Source organism: Arvicola amphibius, chromosome 9 (assembly GCF_903992535.2).
Source record: "Arvicola amphibius chromosome 9, mArvAmp1.2, whole genome shotgun sequence".
In the NCBI taxonomy this organism is placed as follows: domain Eukaryota; kingdom Metazoa; phylum Chordata; class Mammalia; order Rodentia; family Cricetidae; genus Arvicola; species Arvicola amphibius.
Window position 1 is genome coordinate 32,190,554 of NC_052055.2, and position 26,775 is coordinate 32,217,328.

The 26,775-nt window shown below is 46.8% G+C and overlaps 1 protein-coding gene across 2 annotated transcripts in view; it reads right to left on the reverse strand.

Annotated features, from left to right (window-relative positions):
- The window catches only part of Trappc9 (trafficking protein particle complex subunit 9), a 437,687-nt gene extending 428,688 nt beyond the window's left edge, over nt 1-8,999 (reverse strand). For both annotated transcript variants that reach the window (XM_038342309.1, XM_038342308.1), the window contains exons 1-2: nt 8,914-8,999; nt 5,102-5,694 (exon numbers count right to left, since the gene is read on the reverse strand). In XM_038342309.1, coding sequence (XP_038198237.1) covers nt 5,102-5,685 — 584 coding nt within the window. In that variant the 5' untranslated portion in view covers nt 5,686-5,694; nt 8,914-8,999. The remainder of the gene's footprint in view (nt 1-5,101; nt 5,695-8,913) is intronic.
- Between the last annotated feature and the right edge of the window lie 17,776 nt (nt 9,000-26,775).

Genomic DNA, 26,775 nt, shown 5'->3' on the forward strand with positions numbered 1-26,775 from the left:
TACAAATACATACAATAAACAAAACCTTATTTTTAATTACTCTGTAGGGCTGGGGCTGTAGTTTTGTGTTAGAGCACACATTTAGCATAGTACAGGGTGGGAGCCCTAGGGGAAGCCTTTGGTACCACAAAGAAAGGAAGTGTAAAAGTCTCGTGTGTGATTGTACATACACATTTTCTAAAGCCATGTCCTTGCCAGAGTGATCTGTCTGTCTGGGGGGAGGGGGTCAAGTTTTTTGGTGCCACTTAACCACCAAGGAATTCTGAGCTTATGACAGAGCTTGGGCACTTAGGTGAGGAGATTTTTTTCTTTTAAAGACACCAGATTGGCTGGCTTTAGGTGCTAGCATCACAGAGCAGACTCAGAAGAGAGAAGGAGTCTGACCAGTTTGAGCCTAGACCCTGCTGCATCACCAATTAAACTGTCTGAGAACGCTCAAACATGGGCCTGCCGAGCCCACCTCAGATACCGTTGGTGATGTGAAATACACAGGTTCGGTGGCTAGCTGGCAGCCGAGAGCTAGCTGTGCTGGCTTTGCCACCCCTCCTCATCTTCCCAGAGAGCACTGAGCCTCACAGTAGCTCACACTTAGCAAAGCACTGCCTTCCTCGCCCCCACCCCCCGTAGCTACTATGGTCACAGGAGGTGTGTCTCTTTGAGTCTATCAAGAGGACAAATGGATTCCACAACTAGCCAAGAACCTTTCTCCCACTTCCCTGCCACCTCTCTCCTTAGGTCCCCTACCCAACCTTCCATCTGATTCCACAGAAAGGACAAGACATTAGCTGGAAATCCCATCCTGCCCCTGCATAAAGCTCCTCCCTGGAGGATGGCCTCACCTGTCTCCTGCCACCACTGCCACCCAACTTGTTCCATACAAGCTCCCTCCTACTATCCAGTGCCAGAGCCCAAGTCACTCCTGTCTGGCTACAGCAGGATTTTCACAATCTGGATGGACAGCCCTCCACATAGGCAACGCCGTCTGGGCACATGTCAGCTGCCCCAAGAGCCAATATTCCTCATACCCTGCCACGGGGGTTCTGCCCATTCCCAGCTTCCAAAGGGCTCCCCAAATCAGCCCACCTATTTCTAAGGCTCTAGACACAGACTCAGTGCTGACACGTTACCTCCCCTAACTACCAATCCAACCCCAGATGTTTGGAGCATCTCCTCCGCCCATGTGTCCTGCCACCTCCTCCAGCAGCTGACTACCTGTGGTCCACCCAGATGTGCCGGGCAGAACTACAGATGTTACATTTGACCCTTCCTTTGTTCCTGACACGAGCCCTGGTGTGTTCCCCAGGACCTGCTTTAACACACAAGTGCCCAGAGCTGTGGACCATACTACCTCAAGGGGGGTCCTCACTAAAGAAGTTAGTCTCTCCTGCAAGGGGCTCTTAAGAGGGTCCTTGTCCCTCACACGGGAAGCCCAGAAGACAGGCCAGGACACCGATTCATGGTTCCCTGTGGTCTTATGGTCTCCGTGACAATTCTGCTAGAATGAGCAGGTGAGAAGAGGAAAGCCCAGGGCAAGCTATTGTCACATGAATGAATGCAGGACCTAGTGAGTGACGAAAGGCCCTGCAACCATGGTAGGGCCCCTGCTTTTCCCTGCAGCGTGGCCTCAACTCCCTGTACTTCTTTTGGCCCCAGCCCTAAATGGGAGGGAATCTCTCAGAAAGCCCAGTCTATCTCCATGGAGACAAAGTAAATGAAAAATGAAAGTGTTTGCATCTAGCCAGAGCAGTAAATGGAGGCTCAGAGGCAGCGTGTGGTAGCAACAGGATGCAGAACAAGACCCTTGCCCCACAGGGGTGGGGACAGTGGGGACGAGGTCAGCCAAAGATCAGATGCTGAGGGGTCTAGATCTGTGACACAGATGAGCGGCATGCCATCAGCCTTCCATGGTGAAGAGTGGCCTTTCCTGCCTATATCGGGGAGGAAAGCCTGGCTGAGGAGGGCCCAGACAGAGCTCTGCAGGCAGAGAGGAAATAGTGGTCAGTAACACAGGTCCTCACATGCTTAAGACTCAATGAACTGGCTATGTTGAAAGTCATTTGCTTCCTGGTCTTAGAAAGGTCAGCCTTGAGCCCTCTTAGAGAGAGAGAGACTGCCATCCACTTAGAATGGCCTCTACCCTTTCTGGGGAGAAGCTGCTGACAGGAAGGAATAGGCAATGGGCCCCTCAGGGAAAAGCGAAGAGAGAAGGCAGGCAGCTCCCCACAGCAGCCCTGCTCCCCACGTCTGACCTGCGGCCACTGCCACCATGCACGTCCCACAGCCGCAGCCACCCTCCGCATGCCTCACTCGCTTCCAAGCCTGGGTTCAAGCAAGGCTGCACTCCTGGTGTCCCACATTAAAAATATCCCCCACGGAAACCTCTGCGGCCACCCAAATGAACTGGCATCTTACATCCTCAAAAGAAAAGGGCGTTAGTAAAGGCTCATTTGTCACCAAATACTGAAGACCACAAAGGTCCCTGGAACAAGTATTTTGACAAACATCAAACACCAATGGGTTAGGTGCCGAGGAAGCTGAAGTCTAAAAGAAAGAAATTAACAACTAAAGGACTGCTCAGAACACACAGGGATCTAGGCAGCAGTGTTGGTTTTTTTGAAGCAAAGGCGGCAATGGGAACAGCACATGGGCAAACTAGCCACTTTCACAGCGGCGTCTTCACAGCCTACCTTTTCAGACCCAACAACATACTCACAGGGCGGTATGATAGAAAAAAAAAAGAGAGAAGAAAGAAAGAAAGAAAAGAAAGAGGGACAAGCAAAATTAGAAACATACAAAAACAAAAATAAATCCGAGAGCTACACACTACATGTACAAAACCCCTGATGGCTCTGATGAGTGTGTGCGTGTGCACACACATCCATGCACACCCAGCGTGCCACCAGGAGGGCTTGCTCTGTAGGTTCAATCAACTTATTGTGACTGGGCCAAACCAAACTGGACATGAGTCCAGACATTTCCCCTCAAGCTACAAGACACTGTCATTTCAGCCTGGACAATTGTTCACTCTACCAGGAGGGGCAGGCAAGTGTGAGGCGCTGTCCTGGCTCCAGATCATCCCAGAAGCCAGAGACTTACAGGGCTGGGATAAAGCCAGCTGAGTCGGCTGGACTATGGTTTCCCCCGGCATCATTACCTCCCTCCAGTCCCAAGCAGAGGCTTTGGAGTGGGCTTGGCTGGGACATCAGCTCTGACTCAGTAGCTACTGGCTTCCTAACCCTTCCTCCCGGGAAGCCAGGCCATGAAATTACAGGCCTGATGCAAAGGTGAAGGAGAGTGGACTGAGACACACCAAGAGCTTCAATTTAGGTGAGACATGAAGATTCCATCCAGAGGGACCAAACATCACAGACTACATGACAGGGCCGCTCTCTGCTTCCAACCCCTAGGGGCTGCCCTTGGCCAAGGCTCCATTCCGTGGTACATTCTTATCAACTCACCACCAAGCAGAAAGTTGCTCGGTGACACTAGATAATTCCAGAAGCGTACTACTTTGCGGCACCCACTCGGCAGCAGGCGTGTTACGCCATTTGAGCCTCCCTGGGATTATGATCTGAATTCCATATGAAGAAGCAGGACAGACTCGATTCTTTGATTGAGCTCCTGCCCAAGGCCATCCAGCCTTTGAGTGCCGTGGCTGTAGCGAGCTCTCCCTATCAAAAGGGAACCCCTCTTGGCAAAGGCCTGCGCTTCCATCTTGCCTCTTCTGCCAGCAGCCACTGTGGCAAGCGGTGACATGCACAGTGGGCTAAGAACATAAGACATGTCTGCAACTGTGATCCAAGGAAAAGTGTGAGGAAAAGGGCCAGGGACGAAACCCACAGGCTTCATCCTGCTCCACCTCGGAATGCAGAGAATGTAGATACTTCAGTGTGTTCGGGTGACTCTCCCAGGTGGCGTTTCTGACCTCCTGCAGCTCTGGGCTGAGGAAATGACCTGGTACCTGCAGAGTGCCTGGCTGGGAGTAGGAGGCACAGGCTGCACTCCAGGGCCCCAACACTTCAGAATCTCCTCTGCTCTGGGGCAGTACTAACAGACAAAGCAGCAGCCACGGAGGCTAATTCAACCGTCTATTTGCCACATAGTTTGTATTCTGTTTTGCCGCTGTTGTTGTTTGTTTTTGTTTGTTTTTTTGAGACAGGATTCCTCTGTATAGCCCTGACTGTTCTGGAACTCACTCCGTAGATCCACCTGCCTCAGTCACCTGAGGGCTGGGATTATAGGTGTGACCCACCACGTCCTAGATCGGTTGCCTATGGTTTAAAAGAGTCAAAACAGGGCAACGAATGTGGCTCAGTAGGTAGAGCTCATTTCTGGCATGCGGGAACCCTGACTGGGGTTTCCAGCACAGCACTAAAAGGACTGGGATATTGCAGTGCTCACCAATAATGCTACTAGCACTTGGGAGGCAAAGGCAGGAGGAAAAGAAATTCAAGGTCACTCTCAGCTACTTAAAGAGTTTGAGGCCAACCCGGGCTACATGAGACTCTGTCTCAAAAACAAAACAGTTGAAATGAATACTAACTTTGCTTTTAACCTAACATATACCAATGCAAACTAATTTTTTTTTTCGAGATGGGGTTTCTCTGTAGCTTTGGAGCCTGTCCTAGCACTAGCTCTGTAGACCAGGCTGGCCTCGAACTAACAGAGAGTCGCCTGCCTCTGCCTCTCAAGTGCTGGGCTTAAAGGCGTGCGCTACCACTACCCGGCTTATCTTTTGCTGTTTTTTTTTTTTTGTTGTTGTTGTTGTTTTGTTTTGTTTTTTGTTATAATCTATTTTTATGTTCTTTTTCCAATATGTGCTGTGTGTTTTACACACATAGCTCATCCCAGCTCACTATAACCTGGTTCCTGGCACTCAGAAGTCACAGGCAGTGATGACTGCAGGAGTCCCACCTGGAGACTCTGTGACACCCAGGAGTGTATTGCTGACCCCTAAGGGACTCAGTCCTCTTGTTTAGTGGCCAGTGGACCACATTTCAGCTATCCCTGCTGCAGCCACACTTTTATATTGCTTTTGCTTCCTATGTAAGGAGGCACCAAGCCCTGGGCTTCTAGGTCAACCATTCCTACATTCACTTACCGACTATCCGTGTCCAGTCCCACGAAGTCCTTTTTCTCGAAGGGGACACAGAGAAGGGGAATCTTGTCCCCAGACTTGTCGGTGGCTCTGTCCAAGCGCTTGGACTCCAGAACAATGAAAAGGGACTCGATGAAGTCTTCAATGCGCTTCTCCACAGAATCACAGTCCTCATAGTTCGGATAGAAGGCTACATCAGGGCGCGGCTGCTCGGCCACATCACCCTGCAGCCCAAACACGAAGAGGCGGGAGTCATAGAGTGTGGAGCCGTAGATCTCCTTCTGCACGTGGAACTTCTCGAAGGTCTGTGGCCAATCCTTGGCTGAGAAGCAGTCGGTGATGGTGATGAGGCCCACCACCTTGCGGTGCGTCTGGAAGTCACCCCACTCGTTGTTCTCGGGTGGGTAGTGGTGTCGGTAGCGGATGAAGAGGGCGCGCTGCGAGTCACGCACGCTGAGCTGGCTGACCGAGCAGATCCGCTTGTAGATCCTGAAGAAGTTCTCCTCGGAGACGATGCCCACAGCTTGTACGACCACCAGGAGGGTCTGGTGGTCCTCTGCGCACTGCATGTAGTCAGGGACACTCATCCTGAGGGCCTGCCCAAAGGGAAAAGAGGCTATGATAGGCGTCTCTGCCCCACGAAACTTGCACTGATCCCATTAACAGTGACGGGCAGAAACCTCAGTGTCACACACCAGGTCTACTCCCGGTAAACCTCAGCAGAAACCCTGGCTGTCACTCTGAGTGGCCACTAGTGATTAACGCAGTATCCCACAAGGCTACTTGTCTCTTCTGTGAAAAGCAGACCTTGAAACTAACCATGGACCAAACACACCAGTATTAGTGAACTTTTCCCAATGTCCAGTGTGGTCTCTGTGCAGAATGACAAAAATGATCCACCCATGGTGGCTCATGCCTGCCATCCTGGCACTTCAGAGGCCAGAGTCAGATCATGAGTTCCTGGTCAGTCCGGCTTCAATCCCAGCCACTTAAGAGGCAGAGGCAGGCAGATCTCTGTGAGTTCAAAGCTAGCTTAGTATACCTAGTAAGTTCCAAGTCAGTCAGAGCTACATAGTAAGACACCCACCCCCCGCCACTATCTCAAAAGAATATTTGTTTAAAAATAAAAAGGAATGAAACAAAGGAGCTGGAGAGATGGCTTAGCAATTAGGAGTACGTACCACTCTTCCAGGGTTCCAGAGTTCAGTACCCAGTGTCCATATCAGGCTATTCACAACTTCCTTCAATCCCTGCTACAGTGGATTATTGCCCTCTCCCGGACTGTAAGGGCACTGCAGTTACATAGGATTTTACACACACACACACACACACACACACACACAGGAAATACCAACAAAAATGTCTTAAATTTGACGGGTGACAAAGTTGCAACCTGGAAACCACAGGCTGATACATTTAAACGGAAGAGCTGGGGAGCAGGACAGGATCTATGTCAATGAAATCATCAAAAATAAGAGCCAAGCATGGTGAAGTGCACTTTTAATCCCAGCTCTCAGGAGGCAGAGGTAGGCAGATCTCTGCCCATTTGAGGCCAGCCTGCTCTACAAAGTGAGTTCCAGGACAGCTAGGGCTGTGTAAGAGATCCTTCCTCAAAAATAAACAAATAGATCCCTCAAAAATAAATAAACATATGGTGTGCCATTCCTACGCAAACAGTTCTGAAAGTGTGTGGAGTAGTCATTGCTGCACATCACCACCATCATCCATTTCCAGAACTTTCCATCTTTCGGCTCTGAAACTCTGTACTTAATAACAAATAACTATACCTCCCCTCCCCATACCCCTCTCTCTCTCCCCCAACACATGCACGCAGGCACCCACACACGTGTGAACCTGGAAGGCAGTCGGCTGAAAAAAGCCAGACAAAGGTGGACAATGGATGATCCCACTAACTTCAAATGCCCAAAATACCTGCAAAACCATAAACAAACAAAGTGTGTATGTCCATGGCTGCTGGGGTTTCCAAGGGTCAGGGATGAAGAGTGACTCTCTAAAAGGTACAGGTTTTCTTTCTCAGTGACAGAAAAATGTTCTGGAACAGCGACAGTCATACAACTGTGAAAATACCAGAAACCATGGACTGCACGTGGACTTAGGATTCCCCACAAAACTTTGCACGAGTTAGGAAAATTCTCTCCCAAGGAGCCTGTAATGCCCTCCCCTCTTTTTACCCTGGGTCTCGCTAAATTGCCCAGGCTGGGCTTAAACTGGCAATTCCCTGCCACAGCATTAGGGTTACAGACAAACACCACTATGCCAGCCTATTTCTTTCTTTTTTTTTTTAAGATTAAGTTTCTTCAACCTTCCTCAAGACCCAGTAATACCACTTTTGGGTATATACCAAAGGATGCTCAATTGTGCTACAAGGGCATTAACTCAACTATGTTCATAGCAGCTGTGTTTGTCATAGCCAGAACCTGGAAACAACCTAAATGCCCCTCCACTGAAGAATGGATAAGGAAAATGTGGTACATTTACACAATGGAGTACTACACAGCAGAAAAAAATAATGACATCATGACTTTTGCAGGAAAATGGATGAAGCTAGAAAACATTATTTTGAGTGAGGTAACCCAGACCCAGAAAGACAATTATCACATGTACTCACTCATAGGTGGTTTTTAAACATAAAGCAAAGAAAACTAGCCTACAAATCACAATTCCAGAGAACTTAGACAACAATGAAGACACTCAGAGAGACATACATGGATCTAATCTACATGGGAAGTAGAAAAAGACAAGATCTCCTGAGTAAATTGGGAGCATGGGGACCTTGGGGGGGGGTTGAAGGGGAGGAGGGAAGAGGCAGGGATGGGAGCAGAGAAAAATGTAGAGCTCAATAAAAATCAATAAAATAAAAAAAGACTGAACCAACAACAACAAAAAAAAGATTGTTTCTTGACACTAGCTTCTCCCCTCCCCCACTAGTCTACCATCTGAAACAATTAAAAAAAATCAAACCTCCCTCATCAGGAAATCTTCGAGAATATTCCTAGGTCTCCAGCACCATGCCCCTGGTGCTACTGTTTGATAATAACAGACAAGGCAGATGAGGAAGTGGCTCTAACTCCATAACTCTGCAAAGTCGCTGTTTTTAAAGGGGGTGTGTCAGCCTCACACGGTTCCCTGAATTCAGTGGAGCCTGATTTCAGCTCCGTTAAAAGTCACACTCACCTGACATAACACCAAGAAGCCCTGCTTTAACAATGTAACAGGGAAAAGAGGCTACAACCGAGAGGCATGCTCAAAGGCCAGGCAGTGTAACACTTTCTCCTCCCAAGCTGTCACTGGAGGCAAACTGGAGTTGACAGCGCAAAGATTTCATTCCAGGGAAACTGCCCAGTCGGGCTGGGTTTGGGCCGCCCGCTAGACTGGACCGCTAGGGATGGCGCACCCCGTTCCCGGTGCAGCATTGTGGACGAGGGGCGTGGCGCACAGTGCAACACAAGTTCAGGCTCCAGAAACGGAAAAGAGGAGGGACCGAGAGCCAAACACAGCCTGGCCCGCAAAGAGGCTGCAGGTGCAGACCATCCCGGACAGGTGTACGCAGATCCTTCAGGTGCGCACACCTCACCGCAGGTGCAGGCGGGGCGCCAGATGACTGGCCACAGGGTAGCAGGCGGTCCCCAGCTGGGCAGAGGACCTGGGCAGGCAAGGGGACCTGGACAAGCAGAGGAACAGGCAAGCAGGGGACCTGGGCAGGCAAGGGATCCGGGCAGATGCAAACAGGGCTAATCCCCCAGCCAGCCCTTCTGGCTCTGAACCCCAACGCGGGGCCCCAGCGGGACACTTACACAGCACAGCGGCCCCCCAAACAGGAGCCGAGGCCTGGAGCGCAGCGGGACTGAGAAGCCAGGAACCTCCGAACCACCAGCCCAGCCGGCACCCTCCTGCGCGTGCGCAAATCGTGTTCGGGCCTAAGATCTGCCCCGGGTTTTCCCGGAGACCTGGAGCCTGAGAGAGAGGCGGGAAGGAGGGAGGAGCGACAAGAGGGAGGCGGAGGAGAGGGTGGTACTAGATTTAGGACTGGAAGAAAAGGACTGGAGGACGAGGGAGGAAGTGGAGGATCTGGGAGGGAGTAGGAAGGGAAGGGGAGATGGGAGGAGCCAGAGGAGGAGCGGAGGGTACGAAACCTTCACTAGGGGAGGTGCCTACGGTGGGAGCTGCTAGTCCCCCGACTCCGGGCTGGATTTGCAGTTCCGTGGTGGTACCCAAGCCAGACCCCTAGTAGCACCCTGATCACGCCCCACTAAGACAGGCTACGTGGTCCTCGGGGAACCTGGCGTCCCAACCATGCCCCACAACTCCCCTTACAGGTTGGGACAGTAGGTGTGTGTGGTGTGAGAATACCTAGGGGCTGCGTTCTCTAGAGAATGAGGTCAATCTTAAGCCTGAAATCAGACTGATACCTTTGCAGTCAAACCAGGTTCCTGACGTGGGCCCCTGTCGTAAGTCCAACCTAAAGGTTACTGAGTTCCTTGGAAGCCAGCTTGCCAAGAAGCTTGGTAGTCACTGAAGATTGTAAGCCCCAGTGTGTTTATAAAAAGGAGAGAATGTATGGGGGTTAGAATGTGCCTGGGTACATAACAATGGCTCCAGGAAAAACAGAAAAACAGCGGGGGGGGGGGGGGAGTCTCTTTCCCTTGTGTGTTTATAGTATTGTGTTTGAAATTTTTCTAACGCATGCATGCATTTCTTTTCGATTAAAACGCAATTAAAAAATAGTATGGAAAACCAGAGTGGACCACGCAGCAAGCACATGGGAAAAAGTGGTCTGAGCCAACACTTGCTTTAAGCTAGTAAGCATTTATTTCTCTGCTTTGTATCCATGCTCTTTTATAACTTATTTTATAATTCATATTTTTAATAATACTCTCATTTTCATCCTTGTCCCAGCCAGTGTGAAACCACTGTTTGTGTTAAGGTGTGTGTGTGTGTGTGTGTGTGTGTGTGTGTAAGAGAGAGAGGTGGGGGGAGCGAGGGAGGTCTGTGTGTCAGGAGCCAGGCTCATGCTTAGTCCTTATTCATCATAGATTCTCAAAGCAGAGCTATGCTGTGCATTGGGATACAGAAAAGATGCACCGCTTGGCTGAGAACACGTAAGTGGACGGTACTATTTAAGGATTTCAATCCAGGGCAAGTCCAATTCTTTTGTAGTTCTTTTCTGTTCTAATTCCCTATAAACAGATAATATAAGCAAGTTGGAAAGCAAAACGGGAAGCTGGCAACAGGAAATGTTGCTTATTTTTGTGCACCATTCCCTTGTTTATAATGTACCCGCTGTATTATTTCACTGCCCTGGCACCTGTGTGAGGGTGGGAACACCTTACCAAACAGAGGAGGAGTAGTAAACAGGAATAAGCGTAGCATACTAAACGCTTGCCACATCCTCAGGACAGGGCTGTCTTTTACTATCTGTAGCAAGTGTCTTCTACGCTTAACATTTCCCCAGTGTCTCCCTGAAGATGGGGAAGTCAAAGATTTACAAAGATGGCCTGTAAAACATTAATGGACAATTAAAGTTGGGAAAGACTTCTAAAATAATCAGTTCTGCCAGTCAGTGGTGGCACACGTCTTTAATCCCAGCACTCGGGAGGCAGAGGCAGGTGGATCTCTGTGAGTTTGAGGTCAGCCTGATCTACAAGAGCTAGTTCCAGGACAGGCTCCAAAGCTACAGAGAAATCCTGTCTTGAAAAAAACAAAAACAAAGCAAAACAAAAAATCAGTTCTACAAGGAACAGATGCCCTTGCCCAAACTCAAGCTGGAGTTGGAGAAACAGAGTGCAGTGAAAAACCAAACTTTACTCATGGTCTTGCAATACCTGGGAAGCAGACATACACAGATTAGTTACCAAAAACAGTTTCCCCCTAACACACACATCCCTCCCTCAGCTCCTCATTGATTGCGCGAGTACTCTGGGGTGCACAGTATTAACCAGATGTTGCCTAGGTTTGGTTTGGTTTTAAAGCCAGAACCCCACTATGTAGCCTTAGCTGTCCTGGAGTTTGCTGTGGAGACCAGGCTGGCCTCGACCTCCCAGAGAGCCTCTTACCTCTGCCTTCCCGGTGCTGAGATTCAAGGCATGTGGCATCACGCCTGTCCCTCATTACTTCTTACAGGTATCCTTTCTTCTCTTCCTCTTTTATGGTCACCTCTCACAACAAAGACTTTTCTTACTGGCTTTTCCTACCCCAATACTGTTGGACTAGAAGTCCAAACATCAGGGAGGAGTTGCTCCAGAAATCACTCACATAACCACAATTGATGCAAAAGCAAGAGGATTTTTATTCTGTCATGACAGGGCCCTTCGGGTTCGGGATATGAAGGACCTCCGACAGCTGTTACAGTCCATCTTTTTTTTTTTTTTTTTGGTTTTTCGAGACAGGGTTTCCCTGTAGTTTCTAGAGCCTGTCCTGGAACTAGCTCTTGTAGACCAGGCTGGCCTCGAACTCGCAGAGATCCGCCTGCCTCTGCCTCCCGAGTGCTGGGACTACAGGCGTGCGCCACCACCGCCCGGCTACAGTCCATCTTTTAAAGCAAAAAGCCACAGACACAAGGTGGGGGGGACCTGTAGGTTGTTTTCCAACTTATTGGATTGGCTTATTCAAAGGGTTACTAGCAATGATTGGTCTATTCCAGGGCAGAATAGCTGCGTGATCGGGTAGATAAGGGAGAGCATCTGTGGGCCATCCTGACCTTGTTCTAGTAGCTAAATCAATACATCAGGAACTGAGTCAACATCTGTGGGTTGCCTTTGCCTCAATTCCCATAATGGAGTTATGTTTGAAGATTATTCACAAGGACACAGGAGGATGAGCAGTCCAGTATGTGGGGAGGGGGGGCGACTGTCCCATTTCCAAGAGAGAGTGAGTGTAAGGTTTTAGAAAAATGTCTTAGGGTTGAGGGGGCTTACAAATGCATTTAGAGTCTTTCAGTACCTTGTTACTTAAGGGCCCTCCAGATGCGTGGACTTAGTCACGTAGAAAGACTGCCTATGATCTTCCCACCCTGAGCTAAACTTCTGGTGGTTTGGGAGGAGGGGCAGCATGCTGAAGGTCCTGGCAAGCAGGCACCAGCTGGTTAGTCAGTAAGCATTAGCCTCCCAAAGGCACTCTTCATCTTGAAGGTGGGCCATCCCGTTTTATTTACAGCACTTCTGCCCTCATATTCACACCAGGTCCCAACAGAGCGCTTGGTGGAGGTGGAGGCGTTGATGGAAGCTTTCTGTCCTCACTGAGGCTTCTGTAACATGTGACGGTAGGCTGGGTGGCTTTAAACAGAGGTATTTGCCAGTCCGTTCTGGAGGCTAGAAGTATGAGCGTAGGATGCCAGCAAAGTGAGATTGTGATGTCCTTGTCTTGGCTGAAATGTGACCTAACTATGAAGATTGTTCACCGTCTTACATGTAGAGTTTATGTGGCAGTTTGATAGCATTGTTCAAGAACCACTGGTTCTTAACTCAATCCTGCGTAAGAATATTGTTTATCATATGCATAAATAAGATAGGACTTATTACCAGGATCTATAGAAACCAATTGTCATTCATTTTTATTATGTTTTATGAAGAAACACTTAAACATGTGCAGCCATTTTATCCGGGGAAAAGACTTTGAAAGTTTAATACGTTGTAGCAAGTAATATTAAATTCTTTGTTCATGCTAATACTGTATACAAGAAAAAAGAAGTGTGCCCCAAAGCTCCATGTGTTGGAGTTTAATCCTTATGATGAGGGTGTGGAAATGCCATCTGACCTTGGTGACTAGAGGTGGATCATAAGGAGATCATTAAGATTAAGATCCTTGGTGTGATTAGGATTAATACTGATCACTTCATCAGAAGGACGGTAGAAGGCAGACAAGCTCAGAAACAAGAACACTCCTTGTCTGGTGCTCGGTGTTGCATGAAATACTGCCAGCAATACCATCACCCAATGGAGCCGTCTGGCCTGTGCCCTACAATACATAAGACAAATAAACCTCTGTCCCTTATATTTACCAGTGCATGGGTATTTTGCCAGCAGCAGCTAATGTACTGATAGAACTCCCAGCTGGGCTCCAGACTGCAAACGTCTTGTGTCTTCATTGTGGATCGACTCAGCTAGCCATTTGACCTCTTTGAAGGACACGAATCACACTAATAAGGTCAGAGCCCTCCTGACCTCATCAGCCTCCCTAAGACCAGACCTCCTAAACCATCATATAGGGAATTAGTCTCAACATAGGAATTTGGGAAGAACCACTCAGGCCATAACAAGCTTTATTAGAAAATTCTTCAGTAACCTGGGGATGTAGCTCAGTGGAGCAATCCTAGACCTTGCTTGGGGAGAAGACAAGAGTACCAAATAAACAAGGAAAGACACAAGAAAAGAACCAGCCAGATGGCTCAGCTTGTAAAGACATTTGCCACTGAGACTGCAGACCTGAGCTCCATCCACAGAACCCATAGAAGGGAAAAGTGACTCCCAGAAGTTGTCCTCTGATCTCCAAGCATGCTTCGAGGCATGTGTGTGCCCACACGCAGACATTCACACTTTACACACAGACACACACACACAATAATAATAATGTGCACACTGACAACAAAGAACGAAAAAAAGAGAAAAATTGTCCAGTAAAAAGAGACAATATGCCAGGTGGTAGTGGCCAACAACTTTAATCCCAGCATTTGGGAGGCAGAGGCAGGTGGATCTCTTGACTTGGAGGCCAGTATGGTCTACAAAGTAAGTTCCAGAACAGCCAGGGCTGCACAGAGACACCCTGTCTCAAAAAAAAAAAAAAGAATGAAAGAAAGAAAAAGAAGAGACAGACAGACAGACAGACAGACTCTGCTTCTCTGAAATACCTAGTCATGGAACCTCAAAGAATAGTGTCAAAAAGTCTTGGTAGGATTGACAATCATCATAGCCATATTAAAACTAGGAGCCCCTAGCCATCACTCCTGAGCTATATGCCTTCAATGTCACCATCTATTAAATGGGGTGGTTGCTCCAAAGGACTGTTGTCAGGGTTAAACAAAATAAAACATGAGAAATCAACTGAATACACAGTGAGGAAAATTCAGTCACATAGCCCCTATATAACTCTGTAATAAGATGACAATGTCTTTATTTGCCTGAGATAATCTCAGATTGTCCTAGCTAAGAATATTCTGACAGGACCAACTCACACTGGATAAAAACTCAGCTCTCAGGACTTCTATCTCCCACTTGACCATAAAGCCATCTCTCACCTGGGTTTTCTTGTTCGCAGGCCAAGGAGCGGAGAACCTATTTAACTGCCTTGTCCAGCATCACCAAGAAGCCCGTTGGTTAGATCTTCACAGCTCTTCCCTCAAAACACTGCAGTGATGGAGCCGGAGAGATTGCTCAGTCAGCAGAGTGCATGTGTCACAAGCATGAGGATCAGAGTTTGGATCTAGCATCTACACCAAAAACAGGCACGATGGAGTGTGTTTGTAATCCCAGCACTGGGGAGGCAGACACAGGAGGATCCCTGGGGCTTTGGAGCCAAGCAGCCTCACCAAACTGACTCCGGGTTCACTGAGAGATCTGAAAAACTAAGGTGGAGAGTAACTGAGGAAGACACAAAATGTTGACCTCTGACCCTCACATACACAAGCACATACAAAAACACATTTACACATACATACTACAGACACAAATAACACAAGGATGAGTTGCTGTTTGCAGAATTCCTATCTGATCGTGTGCAATGAATGGGCTTCTCACATAAACTCACCCTGTCCCTGTAAGGCAGGTCACCCTAGTTAAAAGGGCAACCATACTCCTTGTGACCTTTCTATAGTATGGAGCCATTGAGAAGTAAAATACAGGAATTAGACAGTGTAAATCACACTGTTGACTCTATCGTCAATATGGTGCATGTAGAGGACCCATAATTTTGAGTTGGATTTAATAACTCCTCCTTTAGAATTATCCAGACTCCAGTATAGACATCAACCCTCCCTTAAAGTCAGCACCTAAGTGTCTGGTTCAGTGGTTAAGATTACTTACTATTCTAGCAGAGGACCAGAGTTCCAAGTCCATCACCCATGTGAGGTGGCTCACAACTGTCTTTCACCACCGCTGAGAAGGATCTGACCCCTCTGACTTCTGTGGCACCAGCACTCAGTGTACACATACTGGTATGCATATAACAAAGTCAACAACTAAAGAGGGAAGATTTTGAGGCAGCTCTCATGTAGCCCAGGCTGGCTTTGAAACTTGCTATGTAATCCAACATAAACTTGATCTTCTAATTCTTTTGCCTCCACTTCCCCAGTCCAGGATTATAGGGATGTGGAGATGGAACCCAAGACTACATGCATGCTAAACCAGTAGTCTACCAACTGAGCCCTATCTCCAGCTAAAAAGCCTGGAATTTAGCCCCAAGGTTAGGTGGTCCAAGCTCATTTCAAACCTCACAGTATCTCTGCGAGATAGCTCTACTGTCCGGGTGGGTGGAAAGGGAATGAAAGAGGCTCAGTGGTAAATAAACAGCAAGCCTGGATGTCACTCAGGTCTGGAGGTGTACAACAGCTGAGTTCACAGCTGGACCAACTGAGAAGTCTCTGTAGGAAGAGAGGCTGTGTCCCCCTTTTGCAAAACACTATCACACCAGGCTTGAGAGAAGAGAGAGGGCGACACGGAAGTGTCAGCCAAAGCATGGGCTCCTGGGGAACAAGGTCGAAATCGTAAAGCCTGGTGTCACTCAATCCATTCCATGAATGAACAGAATGAATGAATGAATGAAAGGCTGTGAGTCACGAAGCCCGTACGCCTGGCACCAGCCGACCAATCAACGCCTTCGCTCGCAGCCCTGCCCCCAAGGCCACACCTCCCGCCCTCTGTCAGATTTCCCTCCGGATACTCGCAAACTCCGGAGTAGTGGATTACCCTCCCTTCTGGCACTGCGCATGCTCCGCGGCGCCCAAGGGGAAGATTTGAAAATGATTGGCCGAGAGAAGCCGAGCTCCGCCCGACTCCGCCCACACCAGCGCTGGTCCTATCCGCAGCCGAAGGCTCGTCTTTCCTGGCCCCGCCCCGCAGCCCACCGCGCCCCTAGGCGGAACCTACCGTCGATCATGTTGAGAAGAGAGGGAGGCGAACCGGAAGTGACGCGTAGCCCAGCGGAAGACGTACTGTCGGCGCTTGTTGCCCTGGGAGCTCTCGGCCTGCGTCAATCGTGCGTCATAGGTCGGTGGCCCTCGTACCTTTTACGCATGCGCGGGAAGATCCCTAATTTAGGCCAAAAATGGGTTGAGAGTCAAGTGTGAAAGCGGCCTGGGACGGAGAACAAGGGTGAGGTGTCTGGCCTGGACCATCCCAGCGACCCAGGAGTTGGCGTGGGTGCTTGTGTGGGATTCCAAACTGAAATATATTTTCAGTATATAGCCCATGTGACCCAGGTTGGCTTTGAACCCCTTTAGCAGCTGAGGGTAGTCTTGAACTTCTGATCCACCAGTCTCCACCTCCTGCGTGCTAAGTCATGTGCCTCCACACCTGGTCCATCCTATGCTGAGAATCCAATCCCAGGGCCTCCTGAGCCTTAGCCAAGCCCTCTGCCAACAGAGCTACACAGTCATACCTTCCTCATTGTGTTTTTAAACCGCAGCCACTTTACTCAGGGTAATTTTTTTTTCTTTCTTTTTTTTTTTTTTTTTTTTTTTTTTTTTTGGTTTTTCGAGACAGGGTTTCTCTGCAGCTTTTTTAGAGCCTGTCCTGGAACTAGCTCTTGTAGACCAGGCTGGCCTCGAACTCACAGAGATCCGCCTGCCTCTGCCTCCCGAGTGCTGGGATTAAAGGCGTGCGCCACCACCGCCCGGCTCTCAGGGTAATTTTTTTTAAATATTTATTTCTTTATTATGTGTACAGCATTCCCTCCATGTGTGCCCGCAAGCCAGAATGGGGTGCCAGGTCTCATAGATGGCTGTGAGCCACCATGTGGTTGCTGGGAATTGAACTCAGGACCTCTGGAAGAGCAGTCAGTGCTCTCAACCTCTGAGCCATCTCTCCAGCCCCTCTCAGGGTAATTTGTATGAATTCGTCTTCACGACCAATCACTCCTGTTCGGCTCAGAATAAACTATATTATGTTTTTTTTTTTTTTCAAAACCATGCCTTGATTGGATGTTGGTAAGGTCATTTAAATAGTACAGTTCTTCATTCTCAAAGAGACTTAATTTTGGGAAATAGGAAATATGTGCTTTCCAACTTTAAGTAAATTGACATGTTGTCACTAAAACTCACAGCTTTGTGCATTTTCAACAAAATTTTTCCTTTTGACTAATTTATCATTCTCTTGATGAAGCTGTCATGGGGAAGCAGCACATTTTTGCGTTAATAAGGAATAGTGTTTTCACATACAGAACTTGTTAGAATTTGTTCGTTGTATTTGTGCTTAAGTGGTCATATCAATTCAGAGTGACCACTTGTAGAACAATAAAAATTTATAATCCAATTTAAGAAAGTGGAATTTTACACTTAAAAGTGTAGAAAAAATTAGAAAATAAAATTTCCTATCAATGATTAATCGGAGAACTTGCAATTCCACATGTGACCACCAGATGTCAGAAGGTGCTAGCAGCCATGCTAAGAAAACAAGACATCTGGTTTGAATTAAGATCTAATTGCCTCAAATTGCCTCTGAAACCCAAGGTTTTGTCACTTTGTCGGGGATCCTGGGTCAGGGAATTCTGGACAAATCCTGAGTAGACAAGCCGGGGAGGACCTCATAAGAGAGGTATAAATGAATTGGCAGTGGTTTAGTTCTTGAATAGTAATTTAAGAATTCAAATTATGCTGGGCTTTAATCCCAGAACTATGCAGGCAGAGGCGTGCAGATCTCTGTGAGTTCAAGGCTAGCCTGGACTACATAGAGAGTCCCATATCACAAAAAGTAGAATTCAAGTTATTAAGTACACTGCTTTTTATTACATTGTCAAATGTCACATATACAGAAATATAGAATTGGAAACATACATAGTATATATGTAATGCTATTGCCTTATAATTAGAATGTTAAGTCTGTATACCCTGTATCTAAAATACTACAGTATTAAATTAATGTTATTTTTAAATTTTTATTTATTTATTCATGTGTATATGTGGTGATATCTTTAATCCCAACACGTAGGAAGCAGACACAGGCAGATCTTTGTGAGTCTGAGGACAGGGCTACATAAAGAGGTCCTGTCTAAGAAAACAGAAAAAAAAAAAAAAAGAAAGAAAAGCAGGCAGGGGCCACTCATGGTGAAGCATACCTGTAACCCCAACTCAGAGGGCGGAGACAGAAGAACTGCAGGTCCTTGGGGTACATAGCCCACATAGCAAGCAGGAGATGACTCCATGGCTAAAGTACTTAGCCACACAAGTGTGAGGACCAGAATCAGGGTCTTGAGAAGCCATGTAAAATGCTGGGTTGGCATGGTGGCCAGCGTGTAACCCCAGTCTCAGAAGGCAAAGAAAGCTGGCTAGCAAGACGAGCTGTATCAGCGAGCAGGGCTTTGGGTTTGAATGAGGGGCCCTGCCTCATTGAAAAAGGCCAAAGAGAATCAAAGAAGATTCCCGACATCTACCTCAGCCTCTACGTGCACGTGTAAGAATGTGTAACACACACACCCACACACATGCAAATACACATACACACATGCATATCACACAGAGAGACGCAGAGAAAAAAAAGAAGCAAAATATTCAAATTAAGGAACCGGAGAGATGGTTCAGTTGACAAAGTCTTTGCCCCACATGAGTCCAGGACTCATGAAAATGAGACGTGGCAGTGTGCACTGGGGAAGAGGAGACAGAGAATCCTGGGTCTAGCTGGCCAGCTAGTCTAGCCTGATCAGTGAACTCCCGGTCTCAAAATATAAGCTGGAGATAAACTGAGGAAGACACTGTACATATGCTCCTGGCCTCCACAGCACACACACATACAAGCACACAAAAAATCACACACACATATATACACAGATATCTTACAGGACATGTCTCTTGCTCATACACACACACCAATAGACAGATGTGTTTAATAAGTGCATTTTTGTTAAATGTGTTAATAACCAGGTGGTGGTGGCTCACACACTCAGGAGGCAGACAGAGGCAGGCGGATCTCTGTGATTTTCGATGCCAGCTTAGTCTACAGATTGAGTTACAGGACAGGCTACAAAGCTACACAGAGAAACCCAGTCTCAAAAAAAAAAAAAAACCAAAAAAAGCAAAATAAAAAACACATTTTAAAAATTCTTCAGTCAGCAAAATGGCTCCACAGGTAAAGGTGTTTGCTGCCAAGCCAGAGGACCTGAGTTCAATCCCCAGGACCCACATGCTAAGAGGGAGGTGACTCCCACAGGCTGTCCTCTGACCTCCACATGTGCACCCTACACATATGCACATATAAATAAAATGTAAAGGAAGCTGGCGTACTAATTCCGGGATCTGCGGCTGAAGCCTGCTGGCTAACGGCTTGCTGAGCACACAGGAGCCCTAGGTTCCTTCCTAGCAACACAAAACAAACTAAAAACGCCTGCACAGCTTCAGTGCTGAGAGAATGGCAGAATGAGAGCATCTTTGGACAGACTGTGGTGTCTGAGCCCCCCTCCCAACAAGCTCTTGACTTTGGCTTCCAGCCTTGTCAGACTTACTTCACACAGGTTTAGCAAGAATTCCACTCTCCATTAAGGAAGGCCGTCCTCTTTCCTACCTCAGGAAAAAAATCAACCCGTAAGGTCTCCTTTTGTTGGTTTCCATCCATTGATCCTCCCCACACCTGGCTCTAGTTTGCTTTCTGTTGCTGTAATACTGGGTAAAAGCAACTTGGGGAGGAAAGGGTTTATTTCAACTTACCCGTTACAGCACAGCCTTCCTTGAGGGAAGCAAGGGACTTGAAGAAGGGACTGAAGCAGAGACCACGGAGAAATGCTGCGTTCTGGCTTGTACTCAGACCCACATCCTTCTGGCTTTGTTACACAGCCCAGACCCAACTGCCTATGGTGACAGCGCCCATATGGTGGGCTAGATCCTCTTGTTTCAGTTAGCAATCAATCAAGACAAAGCTCCTGCGTGCATGCCTGTGGCCAATTTGATTGGAGGCAGTTCCCCTTTTGAGGTTTCTTCTCAGGTGTATCAAGCTGACAACCAAAATATGTCTTTACACCCTCATCCTCGCCCCCGTGGAGGTACAAATTCCCGGAGTCTGAGATTCAGCTGGGTCTCTCCCCTAATGCAATCCTCCTGGAGAAGGTATCCTTGCCACTTTGAAATGTGCCTGAACGATTCTTTAACAATACAAAATTCACAGCTTGGTGACTCTAACTTCATCTGTACATGAAAAATGAAAATGCTAACCTTGCCAAGTGTTGGCAAAGATAAGGAGAACTGGGGTTGGGGTTCACTGCTGATGGAACACACAGTGCTTACAGTTTAGGACAAAGCTAAGAAAATTTCCACACACACACACACATATGTGCCACGTAACCCACTAATTCCCCTCTTGGGTGTTCAGTAAGAGAAAAAAGCACATGTGTGTGAATGGTCACAGTAGCTTCAGTCATAATGGCCACCAACAGGAGAATATGAAAAAGCAAAGACAAATGTCTAACAGGAAGATGGACCCACTGCACAGCGAGGAAGAAGAACTATGGAGACATAGTCGGCGAGGTCGAGGAAGCTCACATGTCTAGTGAAGGCAGTCTGGCACAGACGAGTGGCTAACTGCGTGACTGTTGATGTGTGCCCTGGGCCCAGGTCATACATTCAGGAAAAGACAATAGATATTTGGTGAGGGGGCAATAGGAACATCCACATCTTTATTATAATGTTTACACAGATGTATGCATTTGTCCGACATCACTGAGACACTTAAAATGAGTGCATTTTACTATAGAACAATGTGTTCTGACTGGGTATGGCGGGGCATACCTGGAATCCCAGCATCCAGAGCCTGAGCTTGAGGATCCTGAATCCAAGGCCAGCTTGAACTGCATAGCAGCAAGTCATTTGTTCAGGGAATGACCGCGAGCAAGCCCTGACCGCAAGACCACCAGTTTGAATTTGAATACCAGGAACAAAGCTTGGAGAACACAGTGCCTTCTGGGGCTGGCTACCCGTTTCTGTAAACGGGTGTCTCTATGCTGCTTCTACAGCCACCACAGCTAGGAGTGAGATGGCTACCAAAGCTCTCCCACTCAAGAGAGCCCATGCCTATGACCACGGAAGTGGGGAGTCTAAGGCAGGAGGATTGCAGTGAGTTTGACAACAGCCTGGGATAGTGAATTCCAGATCAGTTCAGAGGGAAAAACAAAAACTATTCTGGGACTGGGACGATAGCTCAGTCGAGAGTGTTGGCCCTGCACGCATGGAGACCTGGGTTTGATCCTCAGAATCCATATGAAATAATGGGTGCAACGTTGGACGTCTGTGATACCAGAACCGGGGAAACAGAGACAGGAGATCTTTGGGCTTTGCTATCTAGCTGGGCATACTGAATTCAGACCATGTCTCAAAACTAAGGTATAAAGCACTTGAGGGGGCAGCTGATGTTGAACCCCCCAAGTTGAACAAGCACACGTGCAGAGGTACATTCACATGAAAAAACCAAGGTCATAAAAGACTTCTACCCAGTAATCACCAGTTGATTACTCACCGCTGCCTGTTCACATGTGCCCACCTGCTGCCGCTTGGCTGCCCACTCCCTGCGTGGCTGTGGCGGGGCCACCCGGGGCCACCGCCTGCTACTGCCCGGGGATCTTGCAGGGACCCACAACCGTCCCTGCTGGGCTGACAGCTGTGCCGCTAACATTTTTTTAAGAACAAAATTGGTATCATGTGACTCCCAAACCGGGTTCTCTTTCCACTCCCACCACGGGCTTCCCCCCCATTGGTGAGTGTCCCCCCCCCCCCCCGTTTTGCTACGATCGCTTTCTTTCTGCTATGGGTGCTTCCTTTGCCAGGGTCATGTGGATTGGTGGGGGGACGGTCCGCCCGCGCGTTAACACTGCACGCTTTCTGTGCCGTGCATTCGATCTGGGGACTGGGTCCTCAGTTTATCTTTTTTTTTCCACTTCTTTTTTTTTCCTTTTTTTTCTTCTCTCAACGGTTAACTTTTTTTTCCTTTTTTTCTTCTCTCAACGGTTAATCGCCGCTTGGAGCAGCTCCCCATGGCCTCTCTGGGTTCTGGGTCGCCAGAATCCAGCTAGGTCATAGCACTCAGGTCGCGGTATCCACAAGCCTGGGTGTTCACATGAATTTGCACCCCGCCTATATCTCTTTTGGAAGACGTTCCAATATAGGCCTTGGGTGCTGTTCTTTCTGCGGGTTTTCACAATTTTGGCTCTGGATAGCAACTGGCCCCCTGGCTCTTTTAAATTCCAGCCGGCCTTTTAAATTCCAGCCATGGCATGGTGCAGTTTTTTCAGTTCCAGCCTTTCGCTCCCCTCTGCGGCTTGTGTTATGGCATGGCGGCTCAGCAACAGAGCAGATCGCGCTTTTAGGTCCCTCTCATTAAGCTTAAAATCCTTACAGCTCAAAAATTGTAACCTTTTTCACACAACACGTGGGTGCCGCCATTTTGACTGGGGTCAGGTGACCTTATTGCCATCTTGGCTGAGCCAGGTAAGGGGACCAAGCTCTCCTGTTCTTTCTTAAGTATATCCTACTTCCCCACCCCCACCCCCACCCCCCGGTTTTAACTAAAATCCTCCTGTTAACTGCCTCTGCCTCCCAAGTGCTCAAATTATAGGCATGTGCCATCACCACCCAGGCCATAATTATTTAGTCTTCAACTCCCTCAAAGACCCCAAAAGGGTATAATGTTACCTAACAATAGGTACTTCTGGCCGTCTGGATAGTCACCCAAAGTTCTGGAAAGTTGAAACAGATATTTTTGAGAAGTAGGGAATTTTGAAGGAGTGTCCTACCTTGTCAAAGTTTGGCAGTCAGTTTCTTTTGCAGGATGCAGTTTGGACAGCATACTGTCAGCAATTGGGGCAAGGTCAGTTTCTTTGCCGATATGGCTATCTTTTGCCATAAAAGAAAGCAAACTCCATTTAGAGTTTCTTCTATGCCCATCATCTTCTTTGAAGGAAAATGATGTTGCCAGAAGCAGATGTGTCTCCCTGTCAAGAAAAGCCTTATGTTATTAAAACATTATAAATGCCATATTCTGTAGGTCTTTGAAGTGTTTGAAGACGATCTTTCCAAATATATATTTAACCTTGAAAACATACCTAATATGACTTACAAGTTTGATTATTATAGATGACTATTAATCTGTATTTTTAAATTATATTTTTAAATGAGTTGCATAAGCACAATATCCCAAAAAAGACTAAAACATACATACAGTATAGTAAAACTAACTTTAAATGTGTATCAGTAAACCAAAATCAATACCAATGTAACATATTTTGAGATTAATAGTTTTTTAAATTAGATTCAATGCTCTTCTCTTTTATCTCGTAATTTCTGTATTATATCCCCTTTTTTCCTTAGAAAGAGATCTTTGAATTTAACTCCTTTGTTTAGTTTTTTTTTTTTTTACTATGACCCATCAATAACTTGTAATTAACCCCTCTAAACAATGAAAACCATCCACAATTCATTGGATAACCAAAACCCACCCATACCCTTCTCTTGACAATATGAGTCTTGTCCTCTAGACTACTTCCTGTTGTTTGTGAGCACTGGTACCTTGTGGGAACATTAAGAAAATCAGGATAATTGTGGGGTTTGTTTGTTTGTTTGGCTTTGTTGTTTGTTTGTTTGTTTTGAGACGGGGTTTCTCAGTAGCCTGTCCTGGAACTAGCTCTTGTAGACCAGGCTGGCCTTGAACTCACAGAGATCTGCCTGCCTCTGCCTCCAGAATGCTGAGATTAAAGGCATACACTACCACACTGCCCAGGGAAAATCAGGATAATTGTTAAGTCTTATTTTTAAAAAATATTTATTTATTTATTTATTTATTATGTATACAGTGTTCTGTCTGCATGTATGCCTGCAGTCCAGAAGAGGGCATGAAATCTCATTACAGATGGTTGTGAGCCACCATGTGGTTACTGGGAATTGAACTCAGGACCTCTGGAAGAGCCGCCAGTGCTCTTAACCTCTGAGCCATCTTTCCAGCCCGAGTCTTATTTTTAAGTTGTTTTTATTGAGCTATATATTTTTCTCTGCCCCCCTCTCTTCTTCTCCCCTCCATTTCTACCCTCTACCATGTTTCCCATTTTCCCAATTTACTCAGGAGATTCTTTTTTCTACTTCCCATGTATATTAGAGTCATGTATGTTTTCTCTTAGGGTCCTCATTGTTATCTAGGTTCTCTGGGATTGTTAATTGTAGGCTGGTTTTTCTTTGTTTTATGTCTAAAAGTCATTTGTTTTATGTCCTAAAAGAAAATTGTTGTCTTGACTGTAGTAGTTTTTGAGGTTGGATCATCTCAGTCAGCAGCCTTGAATTTGTTCTGGATGTGGAATTCTGAGGAGACAGTGACAGAGGCATTCTGAGAAGCTTGTGGGCCATCTATTTTCCTTGGTGTCTGGTCCCCTTGATCTGAAAATACATAAACTTTTAAAGGTAGCATACATATCTGTATTAATATAAGTATAGACTGTGTATTGTACATAAGTTAGCCAAGATGATTTTTTTGTTTTATATTTGAGCAGGTAAAATATACATGATGTGATGTGGGAGAGTCTTCTGTTTGTGTTGATTTCATTTGTTAATAAAGAAACTGCCTTGGCCCATTTAATAGGCCCGCCTTTAGGTGGGTGGAATAGACAGAACAGGAAGAAGGAAGTGAGGTAGATGGCTCAGTCAGATTGCCATGCCTCTCCTCTCTGAGCCAGTTGCCATGAAGCCAGCCACCAGGTCAGACATGCTGAATCTTTCCTGGTCAGATGCTATGAAGCTCTGGCCCAAGATGGACGTATGCTAGAATCTTCCTGGTAAGGCACCACTTCGTGGTGCTACACAGATTATTAGATATGGGTTAATCAAGATGTGAGTAAGAGGATGAAACTAATGGGCCAAGCAGTGTTTATATGAATACAGTTTGTTTGTTGTTATTTCGGGGCATAAGCTAGCCAGGCGGCCGGGAGTCGGGCAGGATGAAAAACAGGCCTGCCCGCAGCTCCTCACTACAGAAGTGTTTTGTAGTTTTTCTAGCTTTATTTCTTTATGTCTCTAGCCAGGATTTTCAGGGGTCTTTCCTGATCAAACCTGATCCATATGAACCTGGAATGAATCCACAACCTATCATTTCCTGTGGAAATATAAAGATAACCTCTTCCCCAAAGTAACACATCTTTTGAATTTTATTTTGAATTTAAGATATTTTTAAAATATATAGGTTGGTTTAAATCCAGCAGTTTCCAAAATTCTGTGTGTCTAGCAGCTGTCGTTCCTTCATTAGTAATCAGAAAATTCAAAGACAATACAATACCATACAAGATTCAGGCTACCTGTGTATTTTCTGTCTTTGCAAGGCTTTTTTCATTTGTATCATTTTATTCTTTTTTTTAAAGACTTTATTATTTTTAAACTATTTTTAGGACTATCTATATTATTTCTCTTTTCTCTCTCAAGCTTATGTATATTTTTAAACACACTGTAGCCAATTTAGAGGGGTTTTTTTCTAACTAGATCTCTCTTTACTGCATATCTGTAATCTCTCCTGTCTGTATGAGCAAAACTTAAACCTGCCATGAGGCTTAGATCATGGTGTGCTGGCAGTGCTTGCTCAGGTGCTGCTTGCACTGGTGGCTCAAGCCCACAGGCAGCGGCTGGGAGACACATCTTTGTACCAAGGTGGTTATGAGAGACATGAGATTAGGAAACCACATTTGGCTCTGCTTTTGTGTGTCTAGGACATTTAAAAAGCTTTCTTGGGTCCTATGTGGATATGACAGATGTATGAACACCATATATAGGCAGACTTCTGTCCCTCCAGCCAGTCCCAGATAACCACACACAGACTTCTTATTAATTATAAATGCTCAGCTGGTAGCTTAGGCTTATCTCCAGCCAGCTTTTACAACTTAACCATTCCTATGAATCTATGTGCTGTCCCAGGCTTGTTTACCTCACATACATACTTTAAATCCTGCTTGGTCTGCATCTCACAACATCTCCTCAGACTTGGTCCTCCTTCTCCCCAGTGTTCTCTCAGCCCTAAATGTTGGGGACTGTGGACCCCAAGACCCTGAATTTTCTGTGACCCCCTTGCCTGCTGGAGTAAACAGCTTTTTATGCTTGCAGATGCTCTGAGCACAACAACTTGTTTTCCTGTGCTTGCAGCTGCTCTGAGCACGAGACTCTGATGGACAGGGGAGTAATTCTGCTGGCTCGCAGCTGAAGGATCCCCGAAAGCTAGGGCATGGCCACTTGTCAGGAATGGTACTATATAAGCTGCCCTGGAACACAACAAAGTGGGCATTCTTGGGGAAGTCAAGGATGACCCATGTCTCTGTTTCTGTGTGTATGTGTGTGGGTCAGTCTCCAGGTCCTTGCTAGGCTTGCGAACCATCCCATCGTGCAGGCTGTACACCACTGGCATAGTACTGTAGTAGTGCGGACCGTACACCCAAAATCCTACCTACTACCCGCCAATCAGCTTTTTATTAACAATGAGAGCAACACATCTTCACTGTGTACAGAAGGATTA